Consider the following 18,496-nt stretch of genomic DNA (forward strand, 5'->3'; position numbering starts at 1 on the left):
TGCTTCCGTCCAGTCATCCTATGCATGTTTATTGAGCACCCACAAAACCTCGGGCACTGTACTGGGTGCTGGGGATGTGGAGAAGCCCAGGGTCCGAAGCTCAGCTCTCCCTTCGTCCTATGGGATGCTGAGGGTGGCATTTGTGGGGCCAGGGAAACTGAAGAGGGATACCAGAGTTCTCACAGATGTTTATGATCTTCTTGCTCAAAAACTTTTTGATGGCTCCCCCATTGCCCACAGGGCAACCCAGACTCCAGCCTGGCATTCAAGACTCTCAGCAGGGGGAGCCCTTGATGTTCTTGATCTCTGGGTCTGTGTGCACGCCGATCCCTCTGCAGGGGCAGCTGGCCCCGTCTCTGCTTGGGAAATCCGCCCCACCTGCAGGAATCACGCTCAGAAGGCAGTCTCTTCCAGGAATCCTTCCCTGGGCCCTCCAGCGGCTCCAAGTCCCTGGCACTGGGTCACATCCTTCCTGGGAACTGGCACCTGCCTCCCTCGCCTGGGCAGTAAACTCCAGGAGGTGGGGTCTGAGTCTCGCCTGGCTCAGTGCCTAAGGAGTGCCTGCCATCTGCTTGGTGCCAGTCAAGGCTTGTGGAACTCAGGAGCATTGCAGGAGGAGATTCTTTCTTGTTCTGGCCTCAGACTCAACTGGAAAGAGTTAGACGGGCATATCGGAAGGGGCTGTGGCAGAAAGAACCCTTTTCAGTCTCATCTCTGCCATTTACTACTGTGATTTGGATGAGCCATCTCCCCACAACTTCGCAGTTTCTCTGACTGTACAATGGGAGAAGCAGACTCCCACTGTGGGCTGTTGTAAGGACTAGAAATGAGTCAGTTGCCTGGTGTATGGTAGGGAATGAAAGTACCACAGCTGGAATGACAGATCAGATAGTGAAGTGAGAAAGCAGTCTTGGGTCCAGCAACTAGTGAAGGGATAACTAACGTATCCATGCCATGGAATAGATGCTATTTGGCAGCAGAAAGAAATGAAGTCAGACACCTGCCATGACATGGGTGAACTTGAGAATAGACTGCTAAGTGAAAGAGGCCAGTCAAGAGCTCACATATGAACGATCTTCAAAAGTTCATGAAAAAAACTATGCACAGGTCCAAAACTTGTTTTTGCACCAAAATAATGTGTCTTTTAATGCTATTTTATCAAGAATTTTTCGAATTCTCCTATGGAGGCCAACATCGTGGCACAGCAGGTTAAGCCATGGCTTGTAAAGCTGGTGTCTCATGTGGGAGCTCTGGTTTGCGTCTCAGCTGCTCCGCTTCTGATCCAGATCCCTACTACTGCCCCTGGGAAGACAACAGAGGATGGCCCAAGTCCCTCGGTCCCCACCACCCCTGTGGGGGGCCCTAGTGGAGTTCCTAATTCATGGCTTCTCCCTGACCCAGCCCTGGCTGTTGTGAGCATTTGGAGAGTGAGCCAGCGGCTGGAAAATCCCTCTCTGTCTCTCTCTCTCTCCACCTTTCCCTCTCTCTCTGTTGCTCTGCCTTTCAAACAAATAAAGTTTGGTTTTTTTTGACAGGCAGAGTTAGATAGACAGTGAGAGAGAGAGAGAGAGAGACAGAGAGAAAGGTCTTCCTTTTCTGTTGGTTCACCCCCCAAATGGCCGCTACGGCAGGCGCGCTGTGCCAATCCGAAGCCAGGAGCCAGGTGCTTCTCCTGGTCTCCCACGCAGGTGCAGGGCCCAAGCACTTGGGCCATCCTCCACTGCATTCCTGGGCCACAGCAGAGAGCTGGACTGGAAGAGGAGCAACCGGGATAGAATCCAGCGCCCCAACCGGGACTAGAACCCAGGGTGCCGGTGCCGCAGGCAGAGGATTAGCCAAGTGAGCCGCAGCGCCGGCCCAAACAAATAACATTTTTAAAAAGTGCCCTCACAGTGTCTGATTTCATTTATGAAGTATCCAGCATGGCTGAATTTTGACAGAGACAGACGGTGGTTTGGTGACTGGTGGTGCCTGGGTGAGGAGGGAATGGGCAGTGACTGCTGATGTGTAAGGGGTTTCTTTGGGGAAGGGGTGACAGTTTTCTAAAATGTATAGTGGTGATGGTCACAGAGGTCTGAATACACTAAAAAACCACTAAAGTTGATGCTTTAAATGGATGAACTGTATGATGTATGGTATGCATATCATATCTCAAACTTCTTTCCTTTTTTAAAAAAATATTTTATTTATTTTGAAAGAGTTACAAAGAGAGGTAGAGCCAGAGAGAGAAAGAGGTCTTCCATTCCGCTGGTTCACTCCCCAAATGACCCCAATGGCCAGAGCTGAGCTGATCCGAAGCTAGGGGCCAGGAGATTCTTCCAGGTCTCCCACGTGGGTGCAGGGGCCCAAGGACTTGGGCCATCTTCCACTGCTTTCCCAGGCCATAGCAGAGAGTTGGATTGGAAGAGGAGCAGCCGAGACTCGAACCGGTGCCCATATGGGATGCCGGTACTGCAGGCTGGGGCTTTAACCCACTGCACCACAGTGCCGGCCCCTCAAGCTTCTCTTTAAAAAAGATTCATTTGTTTATTTATTTGAAAGTTATAGTGATGGGAGTGGGGTGCAGAGAGAGAGAGAGAGAGAGACCTTCCATCTGCTGGTTCACTCTCCAAATGTCTGAAACATCTAGGCTGGAACCAGGCTGGAGCCAGGAACTCCATGTGGCTCTCCCAGGTGGATGCAGGGGCCGAAGCACTTGGGCCATCTTCCACTGCCATCCCAGACACATTAGCAGGGAGCTGGATCAGAAGCAAAGCAGACAGGATTCAACCTGACCCTCTGATATGGGATGCTGGCTTTGCAAGTGGTGGCTTAACCTTCTGTGCTGCAATGCCAACTCCTCGAGCTGTTATTAAAAATTTTTTTTAAATTAAGAAATAAACTGCCTAAGTTTCCCAAGCAGTGCAGAGAATACCTATCTCCTGAGTCAGAGCAAGGGGAGAGGCAGTCAGAAAAGCAGTCCACGTGCACAGCCTTGCGGTTCTGCCCGAGAGCCCCTCCCTCAACGCCTCTCACAGGTACAACCAACTCCTTCAAATGAGGAAGCCGGCCAGCCAGGCTTTGCACAAGTTGTGATTTCATTCAGCAACAGGTTTCTGCATAACCCTTGTCTCCTGCCACCAGGCTCAGCAGGGAGGGACTGGAAGTGGCTGTGCCTCATGGTGTCCCAGGGTGCCCAGCTGGGCCTTCTCAGAGACAACAGCACCTTGCACAGAAAAAGAGTAGCCCATGGAACGACATGGGTCCTTGGGTGACGACTTCCTGTAAACCTGAAACCCAGGGATGCGTGCATGAGCAGCCCCATGTTACAGATGAGGAAAGTTAGGTTCACCAACTGGTGCCCCATGGAGCTGGTACTTTTTCATGTTTTTTTTTTAACTTATTCTATTTATTTATGTGTGTGAGAGAGATCTCCAGTCTTCTGGTTCATTGCTCAAATGCTTATAAAAGCCAGATTTGGGTCAGGCCAAAGCCAAGAACTGGGCGCTCAATTCAGATCTCCCACATGAGTGGCAGGGACCAAATACTTGAGCCACCTTGGCAGCCTCCCAAAGTCCACATGAGCAGGGGGCTGGAATCCGGAGCAGATCCAAGACTAAAGAACCCAGGCACTCAGTTATGGGTTTCTGTTACTCAAAGCTCTATCTTAACCATTACACCAAACACCTGCCCATAGGATTACTTAACACAGAGCTGTCTGACTTCCAAGGTCACGTTTATTTTAGTCATTACCTTGATGCTTGTCTTATGTAAAAAAATGTAAGGTTGTAGCAAAGACCAGAAAATAAAGAGCTCCCTGTAGCAACACTGCTGCTGTCAATTACACTGCTCAGAGATAATCTTGAGTGACAGGTTGGTGTGCACGACACTTAAAACAACCCATAAGCTTTCCTGTACATCATCTAGTGATCATCAACCCATGATTTTAAGCATCTGCTTACAAACTCCCTGATGGCCATGCTGCGTCTTATTCACCCCCAGCCACCCCACTGTGGGACCTCCCCTATACACACCCGCTTCTTGGATGATGTCCCCCTTGTTTTCTGTTCCCCGTAGCGGCTGGCACAGGGATCCCAGATGACAGTGAACCATGGGGCAGCCTGGAGCAGCAGATCGGACAGTATGAGTGACAGTGAAACTCAGAGGCATGACGAGGTCATGGGGGCTTATCCAAGAAAAACCACTCTGGGGGTTCCCCGAGTCACCTCTGAGTCACCGTCTATCCTATGGTGTCACCATTCTTTGGCTGAAGGTGCTGCCTGCCAATTGCCAAGGTGCGGCTGATCTCCCAAACTCACAGCTTGGATCGAGGACCCCAAGTGGTCATGTCCTGCCTCTTGCAGAGGGTTGATGACTCCTGCCTGTACCCAGGGTGACTCTGGACACAGCAGGGAGTCCTTTCACTAATGTGCTTGGGGAAGGACATGTTCTACCCATGCTTTAAGGCACAGGATCTCTGGTCCTTTGCTGGCAATGAAAGGTTCACACAATGAATATATCTGATGGCTTCTAGCATAATTCAGTCCACATCACTGCCCCTGGTGGGCAGGGCAATTAGATCAGGACCGGGTCTTGTGTTGACACCAGCCCTTGCTCCAAGGATGTTGACTTTTTATTTTCTACACTCAAACATCCGGTCAGAGGCCATGTGGTATTTTTGTTTCCTGGGCCAGGGTTACCCTGCAGCCTGAAGTTAGTCTGGTGTGTAGGGAAGTCTCTGGACCCTGCAGGTGCTGGCCAGCCTTGTGAGCCTGCAGCACAACCTGCAGCCACATGGAGCTTCCCCACCTGTCATAGAGATAGGAAGCACCACAGAAGTTTGCTGCAAGGAGCAGAAGGAAACCTTGGAAATAAAGAGTAGAAGTGACCCGGGCTCTGGAGTTGAACTTCCAGCCCTTCCCACACAAGCCCTGGCACCTACATTCACGGCGCCTCCATTTCTTCATCTGTAAAATGGTGTAACGGGAAGCACGCATTACGCAGCTGTAAGGAGTAAGTGACTCAGTGAGCATCAGGCACTTCAAAGAGAAGCTGGCACCTAGGCAGTGCATGCTCAGAATAAACCACCCGGAGGGATGTTATTCGCAACACGCGTGGCGTCCTAGGAGGAAGATGGAGTGAGGCGTGTCCGTATTTTACGCCTGGTGGCGTCTGGAATGCTGTCACCTCAGTTCAGGTCAGAAAGCCACCCTGTAAACATTTGCCCACACTTCCTTGTACCTAACAAAGTGTCCCAAGGCGTTCTTTACTATTTGGAATGGGAAAACTTCAAAGGCAGGAAAAAAAAAAAGACTTCCTAATTACCCCAAATCTTAAGCCGAAGGCAATGAAAAATACCAATCTTCATATTCAATTTTTGCACTACTTTTGTTTCGCTGGCAGTCAATGCCGAAAATCTCAGTGCACACAAATGTCAAATAGCAGGGAGCCAGGGCTGTGTATTCCTTCTGGAGCCCTGAGCTTGGGCCCAGAGGGACTAGGGGACAAGTGTGGTCAGACAGCTCTGGCCTCCTTTGCTGGTCTCAGGCGTCCTTGAGCAAGCCACAGGGCTCCCACTCCCCATGTCTTTCTCTCCTCCCCTGAGGATGGGGGCTGGAGGGCCTCCCTCAGAGAGGAGTGGAGACCCTCGGGTCTGTGTATGAACAGGGCTCAGCTCAGGCATCTGGTAGGCCCTTCATTTGTGGCAGCTGGCACTCATTCTAGGTGCAAAATCACATTGCGAGGCCAGTAAAACAGTTCTGATGACTGTGCTTGGACTGCATCCCACCCTCCCCTAGTCAGTCCCTACAGCTCAGTCAGTGCTCAGGTCAGATAGCTGCGCCTTCCGTCCCAGCCTGCTACCCAGCACAGGTTTTCATAGCAGCAAGTACCCCTCCAGCGCAGACCTCACCACCACTGTAGTCTAATGTGTGGTCATATGCTGAAAAATCCTGACTGTGGGTCTTCCTTTAGGCTGGGAACTCCACGAAGGCAGTAACCGGGTCTTTCATTGGCCACCTGTGTCCTTGGTGCTTGGGCGGAGGGGGAGGGGTTCCAGATGCTCTTCAATGGAGAGCACTGTGACTTGTCCTGTGTAGGGATGAGCTTGTATGTAGAAAAGGCTCAGAAAAATCTCTTCTTGTGGATGGTGGATGGTTTAGTGTTCTTGTCCAAGCTCCGCCGTTTGCTAGCGTGTGACATTTGGGCCATCACTTAAGTTCTCTGGGGTGGGGAGAATATTCAGGGCAGATTATTTGGTGAAGACCTACCATGTTCCGGGCCCTTAGGAGATCATTGCACTCCGACCTCACTGCTTATCCTGAAGTTCCAGAGGTGGTTCAGCTCACAAGCCAAGAGCCGGGAATAGAGATATTTTCCAACCCTTGGACTACATTCTTCATGCTTTTCATATCATCACCTTCCTCCTGTAACTTAAAGATTGTTGTGAGTACCCCTTATATTGGAGAAGGAGCATGCTATTCGCCACCATGAAGGGTAACAGTGGGAGGTTTCCATCAAATCCTGGATCTAATGCTTACCTGGCAAATAGCTTAACCATTCCAAGCCTCAACCTTTTTGTAGGTAATTTGGAGATGACAATGATTCTTGTCTCATAGCATTGTTTAGATGATTAAATGATAATGAGCACTTAAAATACTTAGCACGTAGAAAGTAATTCCTAAGTAGTAGTTGTGTAGTTGTTACCATTATTAAAATTCCTACCCAAGATCTCACTGCAAGGGGCATCTGCCCAGCTCAATATGTGTGCAACTTGGACAAGAGGTGCTTTTCATCATTTATTCACTTAACTCAGCAAATAGGAACTGAGCCTCTATCACGTTTCCAGAGATATGTAGGTGAATTAAGCAAGGCTCAGGCCCTACCGGGGAAACAGCACGAGAAGAGGTGCGATGATGTGGGACAGGCACTGGGGAAGAGAAGAGCCAGTTAGTCTCCACTCTCTGGAAGTCAAGGCAGCCTTCATAGAAGTGGTGGTCCTTGGCTAAGACCCAGATAAAGAGAAAGGATAAGCACAGTGGTTAGTGAGGAAAGAGCATTCTGGGCAAATAGAGTAGCAGGTGCAAAAATATGGAGGCCTGATGCGATCGGGCATGTTAGGGGAATAGCAGAGTTCAGTGTGATGGGAGCAGTCAGTGTGTGCGTATTTAGTGTTTGAGCAGTTATAGTTGTAAAGCAGTGGCTCTCAGTTGGGTGTGATTTTCCACTTAAGAAGTTACATGGAGACATTTTGATTGCCACAACCAGGGCCAGAAGGTAACATTAGCAGGGACAGAGACAGATTTTAAACTTCTAATGATGCACAGGACAGTACCCCTAACAAAGAAGTATCCAGTCCAAGATGTCAGTAGTGCCAAGGGTGAGGATAAATAGAGACAAGAACACACACACACACACACAGAGTGTTTGCCCAGGAGCGAGAAAGATTAATTTAAAAAAAATGTTTGTGTGATTAGCGCTGGGTTTTAGAAAGCTCATTTGGGCAGCACTTGGAGAATGCATTGGAGGTGGGGGAGGGTGGTAAGACTGGGGGCAGGAAAAGCAAGTTGGGAGTTGTTGAATGGTCTAAGTCAAAGACAGTCAGCACTCATCTAGGAGAGTGGCAGAGGGAGTGAGGGGGGTGGGAAGATGAGCTGGTAAAGAAAGAGCACAGTGATTTTTGGATGTGTAAGGGGTGGAGCAGGAGAGGGAAGGATGGTTCCAGGATCCTTGGCTGGGAGTCTGGGTAGAAAGTGATGATTTCTCCTGAGAAAGTGGTCACAAGAAGAGAAGGAGAAGTTTGATGCAGGGATGTGGGTGTGCACCTTGTGTTCAGTCTGAGTTGTGTTGAATTCACAATGCTAAGTGGGATTCTTAAGTGAAGAAGCTTATTGGTTGACCACCCAGCTCAGGAGCAGGCCTGAGCAGATTTGGGGGTGACTAGCCTATGGTCTGGTAGCTCGAGCTGTGAGAGTAGCTGAAATGGCTCATGGAACATGTGCAGAGTTCAGAGTTCAAGAAGCCAGGTGAGCCCCACCATTTAACTTAAGCAAGAAGCTGGGGAACCCATCAGCAGGAACTGGGAGTGAATGGCTGCAAAGGCTGTTGCTGAATGAGGCAGACGTTAAGAAGGAAGTGTGGCGGTATCACCTACAGCAGAGGGCGCAAGGGTAGGAACTGCAGAGCGTCTGTCGGGTTTGGTAACTGGGTGGTCAGTGGGGATTTTGGCAACAGCAGTTTCAGTGGTGCAGTGGGGAGAACAGAAACCGGATTTCTATGGGGAGAGGAGTAAGAAGGGGTGGAGGGACAGGACAGCTTGCTGGGAGGAGCTCAGCCTTGATGCAAAGCTGAGAAGCCACTTTGTTCTTCCACTCAACCTTCGGGGAACACCCAATTGTCCATATCCTGGCTCAAATTCCAGCAGTCCCAGGCCATAATTTGGGCACTTGAAGTGCCTGCACTTGTGCACTGCCCACTCTGTCCCATCTGTCGGCTTCAGAGCTCAGCCAAACAGCCTCTTCCAGGAAATCCTCTCTGCCCACCCTTGCCTTTTAGTGACTCCCACGACCCTGAAAGCTCCTGTCTTCTAGATGGTGTCAACTCCCCACTTCTAAGGATCTGCTCAATACAGTGACCTGTTTCACTGACAGATTCATTCTGTTTGTCTCATTCATCAGTAAAATTAAACCTCCCTGACATCAGAGATTACCCCCCGAGTATTTTTTTGAATGAGTGAGTGGATGAATGATTTAGAGCACTGAGGCTGGCCCAGGATTGCCTCCCTGGTGAGAGAGGCTCAGAAAGTACCTGTAGAATTGCAACAAATACACTTAACTCAGAGGAGCTGTTGTCAAGGCTGATTTCACAGAGCAACGGTCCTGGTCCCTATCTCCTGAGCTGCTCACCCCTGGGATGGTGTTAGCCCTTTCACCACCTCTTATCTGCCCCTGTGGGGATGTTGACCAAGCCTGGCCATCAGGCAGTTGATCAGCTCTGCAGATCAAGCCCCTGGAGCCCATCACTTCTCTGAGGGCCAGAGGAGTCCTCCTGAGCAGGACTGCAACTACCAGGAGCTTCTTGGCTTCCTGCAGCCTGAGGCGAGCAGTGCTGAGACCTTGAGCTGAATGGAGGCTCCATTCTCTTCAACTTCGCTGCTGCGCTGTCCCCGGGCTCTTTGCCAGCAGGTCCTCAAGCCCACTCCCTTGGAATACTTCTCTGGACTGATCGCCCCACCAGTAGCACCAACCATGAATTTACTCCTGGGAAGGAGATGGGTCTTGAGCACTGCAGGCGTCATCATTCCAGCTAACACATCACCACCCACGTGAAGACTTCAAACAACATTCAGCCATCAACTCATAGCTCTCTAAGAAGTGTGGGTACCCCAAGGCTGGGTTTTGTGCTCTGGGTCCCCCAAGGCCAAAATTAGGATGTTGGGTGGGCTGTGGGATCTCCTGGACTTCAGGGTCCTCCTCCAAGCTTGTGTGGTTTGGGTAGAATCCGTTCCTTGAGGTTGTCATATTGAAGTCCTTGTTTCCTTGTTGGCTGTCGGAAGTGGGGAACAATCAGAACCTCGAGGCTGCCCCTCTCCCTTGCCACATGGTCTCCTCCATTCTCAAAGCCAGCAACAAAGAATCTCCTTTGGGTTGATTTCCCCCCGTGCCTGCAATCTCTGATCTCAGGAACTGTCCAGGTCCTTTCAAAGGGCTCATCTTGCTAGCGCTGATAGTCTTCATTCCTGACAAAGCCACCAGAATGAAATCAACCATATTCATAGCCCTAGGAATTGTACATTTTATGTGCTGCAGGGTTGGAGATCTTGGAGGGCATCGTAGAATTCTATCACAAGAGTCAAGCAGGACTCTGTTGGCAACCAAGAATGGCAGGGTCATTCCTGCCTTTTGGTGACAGTAAAGCCAGAGGATTTTTTTGTCTGTTTGTTTGTTTATTTGTTTTTGGCCTTTGGAAAGGTTATGAGGCCAGCGCTGTGGCTCAATAGGCTAATCCTCCACCTACGGCGCCAACACACCAGGTTCTAGTCCCAGTTGGGGCGCCGGATTCTGTCCTGGTTACTCCTCTTCCAGTCCAAATCTCTGCTGTGGCCCGGGAGTGCAGTGGAGGATGGCCCAAGTGCTTGAGCCCTGCACCCACATGGGAGACCAGGAGAAGCACCTGGCTCCTGGCTTCGGATCAGCGTGGTGCGCCGGCTGCAGCTCGCCAGCCACGGCGACCATTGGAGGGTGAACAACGGCAAAAGGAAGACCTTCTCTCTGTCTCTCTCTCTCACTCTCCACTCTGCCTGTCAAAAAAATTAAAAAATTAAAAAAAAGAAAAGTTATGAAAGAATGGAAAGTTTTGACCCTCACCTAGAAGCATCACATTACACACAGTCTAATGATTGCAAGGTTCATGTCTCCTTGAAGTCTGTTCGTGTTTCCATATTGAGAAACTGTGGTGCAGATTATGGGGGAGGGATGCATGTGGAGATGAGGGCTGAATGGTATGAGTTGGGAGCCTGAGCTGCAGTGCTTCCTACCTTCAAACTTCCATGAGTTGAGGGCTGGGCATGTGAAGGACATAAAGCAGCTTCTGAGTATTGGCCGTGATACCCAGGTGAGCTGTGCTCCATGTCTGGGACACACATGTGATACCAGTGGCACAGAAGGGTGCCAGTTCTGCCCTTTGACAGGCTGAAGCAGGGACTAGATTGGGATAGTGCCTTGAAATCAGGAAAGATTAAAGGCAGGGCTGACCTGTTAGTGTCCCCCACAGGAGCACAGGTACTGAGGTGAGTGGCTCCTGGACTCTGAATTAACTTTGGACCCCAAAAGGGGGCTTTGTGAGGCTCAGGATCCTGTGGTGTTGATGGAATGCTTCTTGGAGAAGGAGGCAAGGCTGGGGCTCTAGCTGAGATGGTGGGCCTCAGCCCCCTCTTGCTCAAAAGCGTGAGACCCCAAAACCTCCAGCTCTTTGCTTCCTTTCAAAATCCAGGTCTTCTGAGCAAACTGTAGCTTGTGATACAGGGACAGAATGTGCTGATCAGGCAAGTAGGCCCCTTGTGTGTATAGGTGGACTTAAATGATATTATTGGAACCAGATGTAGACTTCAGTCTCTTGAGACTTTGATTAATGTGCATCAACCCCAGAGACTCTGATCACTTCTGGGCCTAATAATATGAGTCGCATTCATTTATTGAGCAGTAATTAAATGTCAGTTCCTGTGCTAAATGCTGCACATCAGCATCAGTCAGGGCTCTTAGTAGCAGGCAACAGAAACCCTCCTGGGCTGATCAGAGTAGAAAAATGAGTTTATTGAGAGGAAATGAGGTAGCTCATAAAATTGAAGGAGGGACTAGAGACCCAGACTCAAGATCAAAACCAGGCTGCAGAACGGGCGGGTCCAGGGAGAACCACACTGCTTCTCTGAGATGCAGACCTTGTGGCTGGCACCCAGGATGTCACAGGGACAGCTTGGGCTCAGGATCCATCCTCTGGCACCGTGGGCTCTGCAGCCACCAGAATGACACTGTCCTGCACATACTTGAAGGTCATCTCCTTCCACACCTTTTCTCAGCCATTCCTCCCATCTGAATGCCTGCTTCCTTCTCTTTTATTCCCCTCCTTTCCACTGGGACAGGAGCCAGCTCCATATTTTTGTAAAGCCTTTTATGCTGTCTTCTACTATAGACAGACTTCCTCATCAGTCAGTGGTGTGCATCCTAGTTTGAATTCTAACCCTTCTCTGGTTTTGCCTGGATCGGTCTCCTCTTAGCAAATGGAAGACAAGGTCCCTGACTCCTTCTGTTTTGTCTCCACCTAGAAAGCACAGTGTCCTGAGACACAGCAGGTACATGGGAGGGGGAAGAGCTTTGTCCCAGAGAGAACCAGATTTGAATCTTTGGGGCTGGGGCTGTGGCATAGAGGGTAAAGCCACCAGCTGTGGTACCAAAATCCCATATGGGCACTGGATCAAGTCCCATTTGCTCTACTTCCGATCCAGCTCCCTGCTAATGTGCCTGGGTAAGCTGCAGAAGGTTGTCCAAGTGCTTAGGCCCCTGCACAACACGGGAAGAAGCTCCTGGCTCCTGGCTTCAGATCAGCCCAGCTCTAGGCATGCAGTCATTTGGGGAGTGAACCGGCAGATGGAATCTCTCTCTCTCTCTCTCTCTCTGCCTTTTAAATAAATAAAATAAATATTAAAAACAGTCTAGTGATACACACTTTTGTAAACTTTGTTCTTACAGATGCTTTTACACCTGAAGTTTAGTTTCCAAAGTATGAAATTGGGGCTGGCTCTGAGGCATAGTTGCTAAGCTGTCACCTGAAGTACCGGCATCTCATATGGGCACCGGTTCAAGTCCCAGCTGCTCCACTTCTGATCCAGCTCTCTGCTATGGCCTGGGAAGGCAGTGGAAGATGGCAAAAGTCCTTGGGCCCCTGCAGCAGCATGGGAAGACCTGGAGGAGGCTTGTGGCTCCTGGCTTCAGATCAGCCCAGCCCTCATCTCCACATGCATCCCTCCTGCATAACCTGCACCAGGGTTTCTCAATCTGGAAACACGAACAGACTTCAAGGAGACATGAACCTTGCAATCATAGACTGTGTGTGATGTGATGATCCTAGGTGGGGGTCAATATTTCAATTCTTTCATAACCTCTCCAAAGGCCAAAAAGAAAACCAAAAAAATCCTCTGGTTTTACTGCAGGATTTGTCGCCAAAGAGGCAGGAATGACCCTGCTATCCTTGGTTGCCAACAGAGTCCTGTTTGACTCTTGTGATAGAATTCTAAGATGCCCTCCAAGATCTCCAACCCTGCAGCACATAAAATGTACAATTCCTAGGGCTATGAATATGATTGATTTCATTCTGGTGGCTTTGTCAGGAATGAAGACTATCAGCGGTAGCAAGATGAGCCCTTTGAAAGGACCTGGACAGTTCCTGAGATCAGAGATTGCAGGCACGGGGGGAAATCAACCCAAAGGAGATTCTTTGTTGCTGGCTTTGAGAATGGAGGAGACCATGTGGCAAGGGAGAGGGGCAGCCTCGAGGTTCTGATTGTTCCCCACTTCCGACAGCCAACAAGGAAACAAGGACTTCAATCCAACAACCTCAAGGAATGGATTCTACCCAAACCACATAAGCTTGGAGGAGGACCCTGAAGTCCAGGAGATCCCACAGCCCACCCAACATCCTAATTTTGGCCTTGGGGGACCCAGAGCACAAAACCCAGCCTTGGGGTACCCACACTTCTTAGAGAGCTATGAGTTGATGGCTGAATGTTGTTTGAAGTCTTCATGTGGGTGGTGATGTGTTAGCTGGAATGATGACGCCTGCAGTGCTCAAGACCCGTCTCCTTCCCAGGAGTAAATTCATGGTTGGTGCTACTGGTGGGGCGATCAGTCCAGAGAAGTATTCCAAAGGAGTGGGCTTGAGGACCTGCTGGCAAAGAGCCCGGGGACAGCGCAGCAGCGAAGTTGAAGAGAACGGAGCCTCCATTCAGCTCAAGGTCTCAGCACTGCTCGCCTCAGGCTGCAGGAAGCCAGGAAGCTCCTGGTAGTTGCAGTCCTGCTCAGGAGGACTCCTCTGGCCCTCAGAGAAGTGATGGGCTCCAGGGGCTTGATCTGCAGAGCTGATCAACTGCCTGATGGCCAGGCTTGGTCAACATCCCCACAGGGGCAGATAAGAGGTGGTGAAAGGGCTAACACCATCCCAGGGGTGAGCAGCTCAGGAGATAGGGACCAGGACCGTTGCTCTGTGAAATCGGCCTTGACAACAGCTCCTCTGAACTTCTCTATTTGCACGTCCCAGTGATTGACAGAGGCCAAGGGGACTGACAAGCTGGAGCTGGAAGGGTCCTTAGAGATGATCCAGGGTGGTCTCCGTGTCTCAGATGTGGACCTAGATACCCTGATTCCCAAGTCAGCATTCTTCCCACTCCCTGCTACACGTTAACTTCCTTCCCCTGCGGGCCTCCACTCTCCCAGAGACGGAGAACACTCAGCAAGCTTCGAAGGAACCCATCTTTGCAGCAGTGCCCCCACCCCACCTCCCACCTCTCCACAGCCCCAGTCCATCTACTTCTTCCTCACTGGCCCACACCAGCACGTCTGGTAACACCTCAAGGCCCATTATCCCCAGGCTCACCCTCAAAGTCTTCCCGTGCACTAGGAACTCATCGCCAGTGCCTGCAAGGCTCTCCACGGTTGGGTTCTTGCCTACTGATCCAACCTGACCAGGAGGAGTGATCCCTCCAGTTCCACTGGCCAAGCTAAAGCCTTTGCATTGACTTCCTCCCATCTGTCAGGTCTCAGATTAATGTCACCTCCCAGAGATGCCTCCTCTGGGAACTCTTTTGACGGAAGCCCACCCTCCCCACTCTCTCATTTGGTCACTTTGTTCCACATCATTCCACTGATTTCCATCATAATAGTGACCAAAATGATATGGTTTTGTTTATCTATTGGTTTCTTGTTTGTTTTCTGTGTTCCCCAGCAGGAAGTAAATGTTATGACAACAGGGACCTTCACTGCCTAGAACCCTGCCCAGGCCATGGCAGGAGCTTTTTTATTATGTGTTGAATGAATTGCTCAGTTGAATTGATTGACTTTACCCCCTGGAGAAAGTCTAGCTGAGTTTAAGAGTTAAGCGTATTTGTTGCAATTCTACAGGTACTTTCTGAGCCTCTCTCACCAGGGAGGCAATCCTGGGCCAGCCTCAGTGCTCTGAATCATTCATCCACTCACTCATTCAAAAAAAATACTCAATAGGGGCTGGCGCTGTGGCTTAGCAGGTAAATCCGCTGCCTGCAGTGCTGGGCTCCCATATAGGCACCTGTTCAAGTCCTAGTTGCTCCACTTCTGATCCAACTCTCTGCTATGGCCTAGGAAAACAGTTAAAGATGGCCTAAGTCCTTGGGCCCCTGCACCCACGTGGGAGACCTTGAAGAAGCTGTTGACTCCTGGCTTTGGATCAACACAGCTCTAACCATTGCAGCCAATTGGGGAGTGAACTAGTGGATGGAAGACCTCTCTTTCTGCCTCTCCTTCTCTCTCCATGTAACTCTGACTTTCAAATAAATCTTTAAAAAAAAACAAAGTGTGAAATTGATCAAATGATCAAGTACACATTTTTTACCCCAGTAGACATGGACAGATATGTTTGCAAAATGTCTGTGGCACTTCCGATCCCTGCAGGTACAGCAGGACTGATGTGTATTCTGGAAGTGCTCTTTTGGAGACTCCTAGGTGCAGCCCGTAAGGAGAACCTTCAGTCCTGAGCAGGCCCCCAGTTTCCTAAGGGGGGTGCTGGGAGAGACTATAGCAGCAGATGGGGCTCCCCAGGAAAGTGATGAAATGGGTGTTATCAGCCCTCCTACTGCCCTTGGGCTGAGGCTAACCCCTTCTTCCTCAGGGGAACTTCCTCCAAGGCCCCTATATAAGAGATCATTGTGAGATGGAGGGGCTGTGCTTCGGGAACTTCTAAAGCCCTGAAGAAAGCCCTCTGATCAGGTGAGTGCTTTCTCCACAAACTCTGTGGGACCATTAAGTGCCAATGAATCAATGTAGCATCCTCTTCTGCAGCTCCAGGCCTGCAGGATGCTCTGCTACACCCTGCAGAGGCACGGACCGGGCTCAGCATTCCCTTTTGTGACCTATCCTGATTTCTGTTTGTGCCTTTTTTCCTCCACCTCACTCCCAATGTCCCCCAGTGGGGTGGTTGTGATATGTGTTTGTGTTTGTGTGTGTGTGTGCGCACACATGCGCATGCATCTCAGTGATAAAATGTGTTCTCCGTTGCAGGACGAAACATCATGAAACTCCCCCTACTTCTGGCTCTTCTGTTTGGAGCGGTTTCTGCTCTCCACCTCAGTAAGTCTTCTTTGACTTCAGCCTCTCTCTTCATTCCTTTCTGCAGTAGATGGGGTCAGAGTCACATCCCCATGCCCTTCTCTGATCATCCCCTACCCAAGATTTTCTGTACACTTGAAGGAGCAGGCACTAGGAATCGAAGGAACCCCCTGAGGGCATCTGCTATGTTCTTGGTTCTGCTGTTTTTTGTCCTTCCCACATAATGCTAATATTGCTCATAATATTAATAGCTTCCTTCACTGAGCATCTTCTATATAAGGTAAGTTGTCTCCTATTCTCATTTCACAAAGAAGTCAAACCAGAAAATGATGGAATCAACACCCAGGCTCACAGCGGCCTGACTCTAAGCCTATGTTCTGACTTCCTGGGGGAGGTTGGGTTCTCCTCATGGAGACCTGTTCCAGGTTCCTCTTCCAGGCAAGGTTGAGCACACTGGTGCCCAGGGTAAACAAGGAGCTGTCCATGGTTCTGGGGAGCAACGGAAAGATGCGAAGCCAGGACACCACTTGCCCTTTCTCCCTGGCAGGGACTAAAATGTCCAACTTTGAGAGCCCCTTGGGAGATGAGACCCTGCCTCAGGATGGGAAGGTGGCAGGACAGGAGGCTGAGGAGACGCCCCCTGGAGCGCTGACGAAGCTGCAGGAGGTGCAGGAAGAGGGGTGCTTCCGATGTGAAGGTGCCCTTGAGGAAGAGGGAGCTGCTGAGTCAGGTTCAGACTTGGATGTGGTGGACACGGCCTTACAATGTCCTAAGGAAGAGGACACGGTAAAACTGGCGATCAGCCCTGGATGCAAGACTTGCAAGCGCTACATCCTGGTGAGGCATGCCCAGACCTTTAATGCAGCTGAGGTGAGTGGCCCAGGGCAGAAGACCCTCAGAGGGGGGTGTCAGCAGGGGCTGAAGCTTGCAGAGGTGCTGGGGTGAGAGTGGAGGGCTACGTGGAACAAAGGCCTACAGCCTTTAGAGGGCTGTAGTGGAGGAAGGAGGGCGTGGATTTTCAGACTCAGGGACCCAAGATGTGAGTCCCTGAGGGAGGCATGTGCCAATCTTCCTCTTCTATCCTGCCCTGCAGGCTGTGTGCCAGAAGTGCTACCGGGGCAACCTGGTCTCCATCCACAGCTTCAACTTCAATTACCTAATTCAGTGTGCCGTTCATGTACTCACCAATGTTCGAGTCTGGATTGGGGCCACAGTCACAGGCCCGGTAAGAGGGGTTCCAGCTCTAATAGGAGAGCATCTCCTGACCCTAGTCAGTGTGTTACTGGCTGCATATCTGTGCTGCTCTATGGTCCCCTGAAGAATTGGGATTGAGAGACCCCCAGAAGAGATGCAGGGGGCTGCCCAGACATCACACAGGAAGTTTAGGTCCAATTTTTTCTCAGTCTTTGACTCACTATATGATTAGTGTAAGACTATCAGCATGTTTCCTTATCTCTAGGGTGAGGTTGGCAGCACCTGCCCTACCTCTTGGTAGCACCAGAGGGACAATTGTGTCACTGGGATGCAAAGAACATGGTGGTGATAATCACCGTGCACCAGGAGTTTAACGGACCAAGAAGTGTCCATAATGATTCAGAGACCAAAGCCACAGGCTGGTGGGCAACAGGAGCAGCAGTCAGGGGCAGCACTGGCTCTTCCTGTCTGCCTTGTCTCCAACCTGCGTCTCCTCCCCCCATCCTCCCTAGAGCAACTGCCAACGCTTTCACTGGATTGATGGCAGCTCCTGGAACTTTGCATACTGGAGTCAACGGCAGCCCTGGGGCTGTAGTGGCACCTGCATAAGCCTGGGTACCCAAGGTGAGGTGGGTCTGGGGTGAACTATGGGAAGGCCTATGAGGTGCTCTTCAGAGGAGGGGCTAGGAAGAGGCTTTTTGGGTCTTTAGCCTTCACCTCCACTGAGATGTGGGGCTGCTGCTGGTGGTGCTGTGGGTCAGGTGGGGGATGGACAAGAAGCTGAAGATCCCCTTTGTTCTGCCTTCACAGGAGGCCATTGGCATCGATCTCACTGTGCAACTAGGCTCCCCTTTGTCTGTTCCTACTGAACAGACCCCAGCCAGGAGTTTAAAGCCATCCGCTTCGGGGCACCTGCCTTCCTTCCCCTGCCTGATGCCCCTCCCCCCATCTCCCTGCAATAAAATTGCTTCACTGAAACAGACTTCTTTTCTCTGTGAATTATTGATCTATGCTCTTTAGCCCTCCACCTTTGAAGTTCCTGATAACGCCTCCCCGCTCCACTTTCACCGAAGTGGTCAGAGGTCGTGGAGGAAGAGGGGCAGTCTGGAGCCTTCTGTGGACAGAGAGGAATGTGCTCTTGTGGGTCTCTCCATGGGACACCCAATTGCTGGGCACCTGTGTAGCAGGTGTTGCCAGGACCACAAACACATCTTCTGGACCTTTCAATGTTTCAAGTGGACTCCCAGTGGCCACATTCCAGGATGCTTTTCCCTTGGTCTCCAAACTCCAGAATGGTGGTTGGTTTGGCATTTAAGGAGACCAACCTATCCTTGGGAACATCCAAGGCCACTCTCAGAAGTGCATGTATAAGTACTCCAGTCCCTTGGCCCTCAAGTGGAATAAATCTAAGGCATATACTGGGTGCTGTTTCCAAGGATTTCCCAGTGGGATTAAATTCCAGATACTCATGATCTTAT

The 18,496-nt window shown here is 50.5% G+C and overlaps 1 protein-coding gene across 1 annotated transcript in view; it reads left to right on the plus strand.

Annotated features, from left to right (window-relative positions):
* Positions 1 to 17,952, plus strand: part of PRG2 (proteoglycan 2, pro eosinophil major basic protein) — a 21,603-nt gene extending 3,651 nt beyond the window's left edge. Inside the window, exons 2-7 of the mRNA XM_062197423.1 lie at positions 15,388 to 15,485; positions 15,777 to 15,845; positions 16,372 to 16,694; positions 16,918 to 17,049; positions 17,531 to 17,642; positions 17,829 to 17,952. Of these exons, the coding sequence (XP_062053407.1) occupies positions 15,788 to 15,845; positions 16,372 to 16,694; positions 16,918 to 17,049; positions 17,531 to 17,642; positions 17,829 to 17,887 (684 nt within the window). The 5' untranslated portion in view covers positions 15,388 to 15,485; positions 15,777 to 15,787 and the 3' untranslated portion in view covers positions 17,888 to 17,952. The remainder of the gene's footprint in view (positions 1 to 15,387; positions 15,486 to 15,776; positions 15,846 to 16,371; positions 16,695 to 16,917; positions 17,050 to 17,530; positions 17,643 to 17,828) is intronic.
* The last annotated feature ends 544 nt before the right edge of the window (positions 17,953 to 18,496 follow it).

The sequence above is a fragment of the Lepus europaeus genome, chromosome 7 (genome assembly GCF_033115175.1).
Source record: "Lepus europaeus isolate LE1 chromosome 7, mLepTim1.pri, whole genome shotgun sequence".
Taxonomy (NCBI): Eukaryota; Metazoa; Chordata; class Mammalia; order Lagomorpha; family Leporidae; genus Lepus; species Lepus europaeus.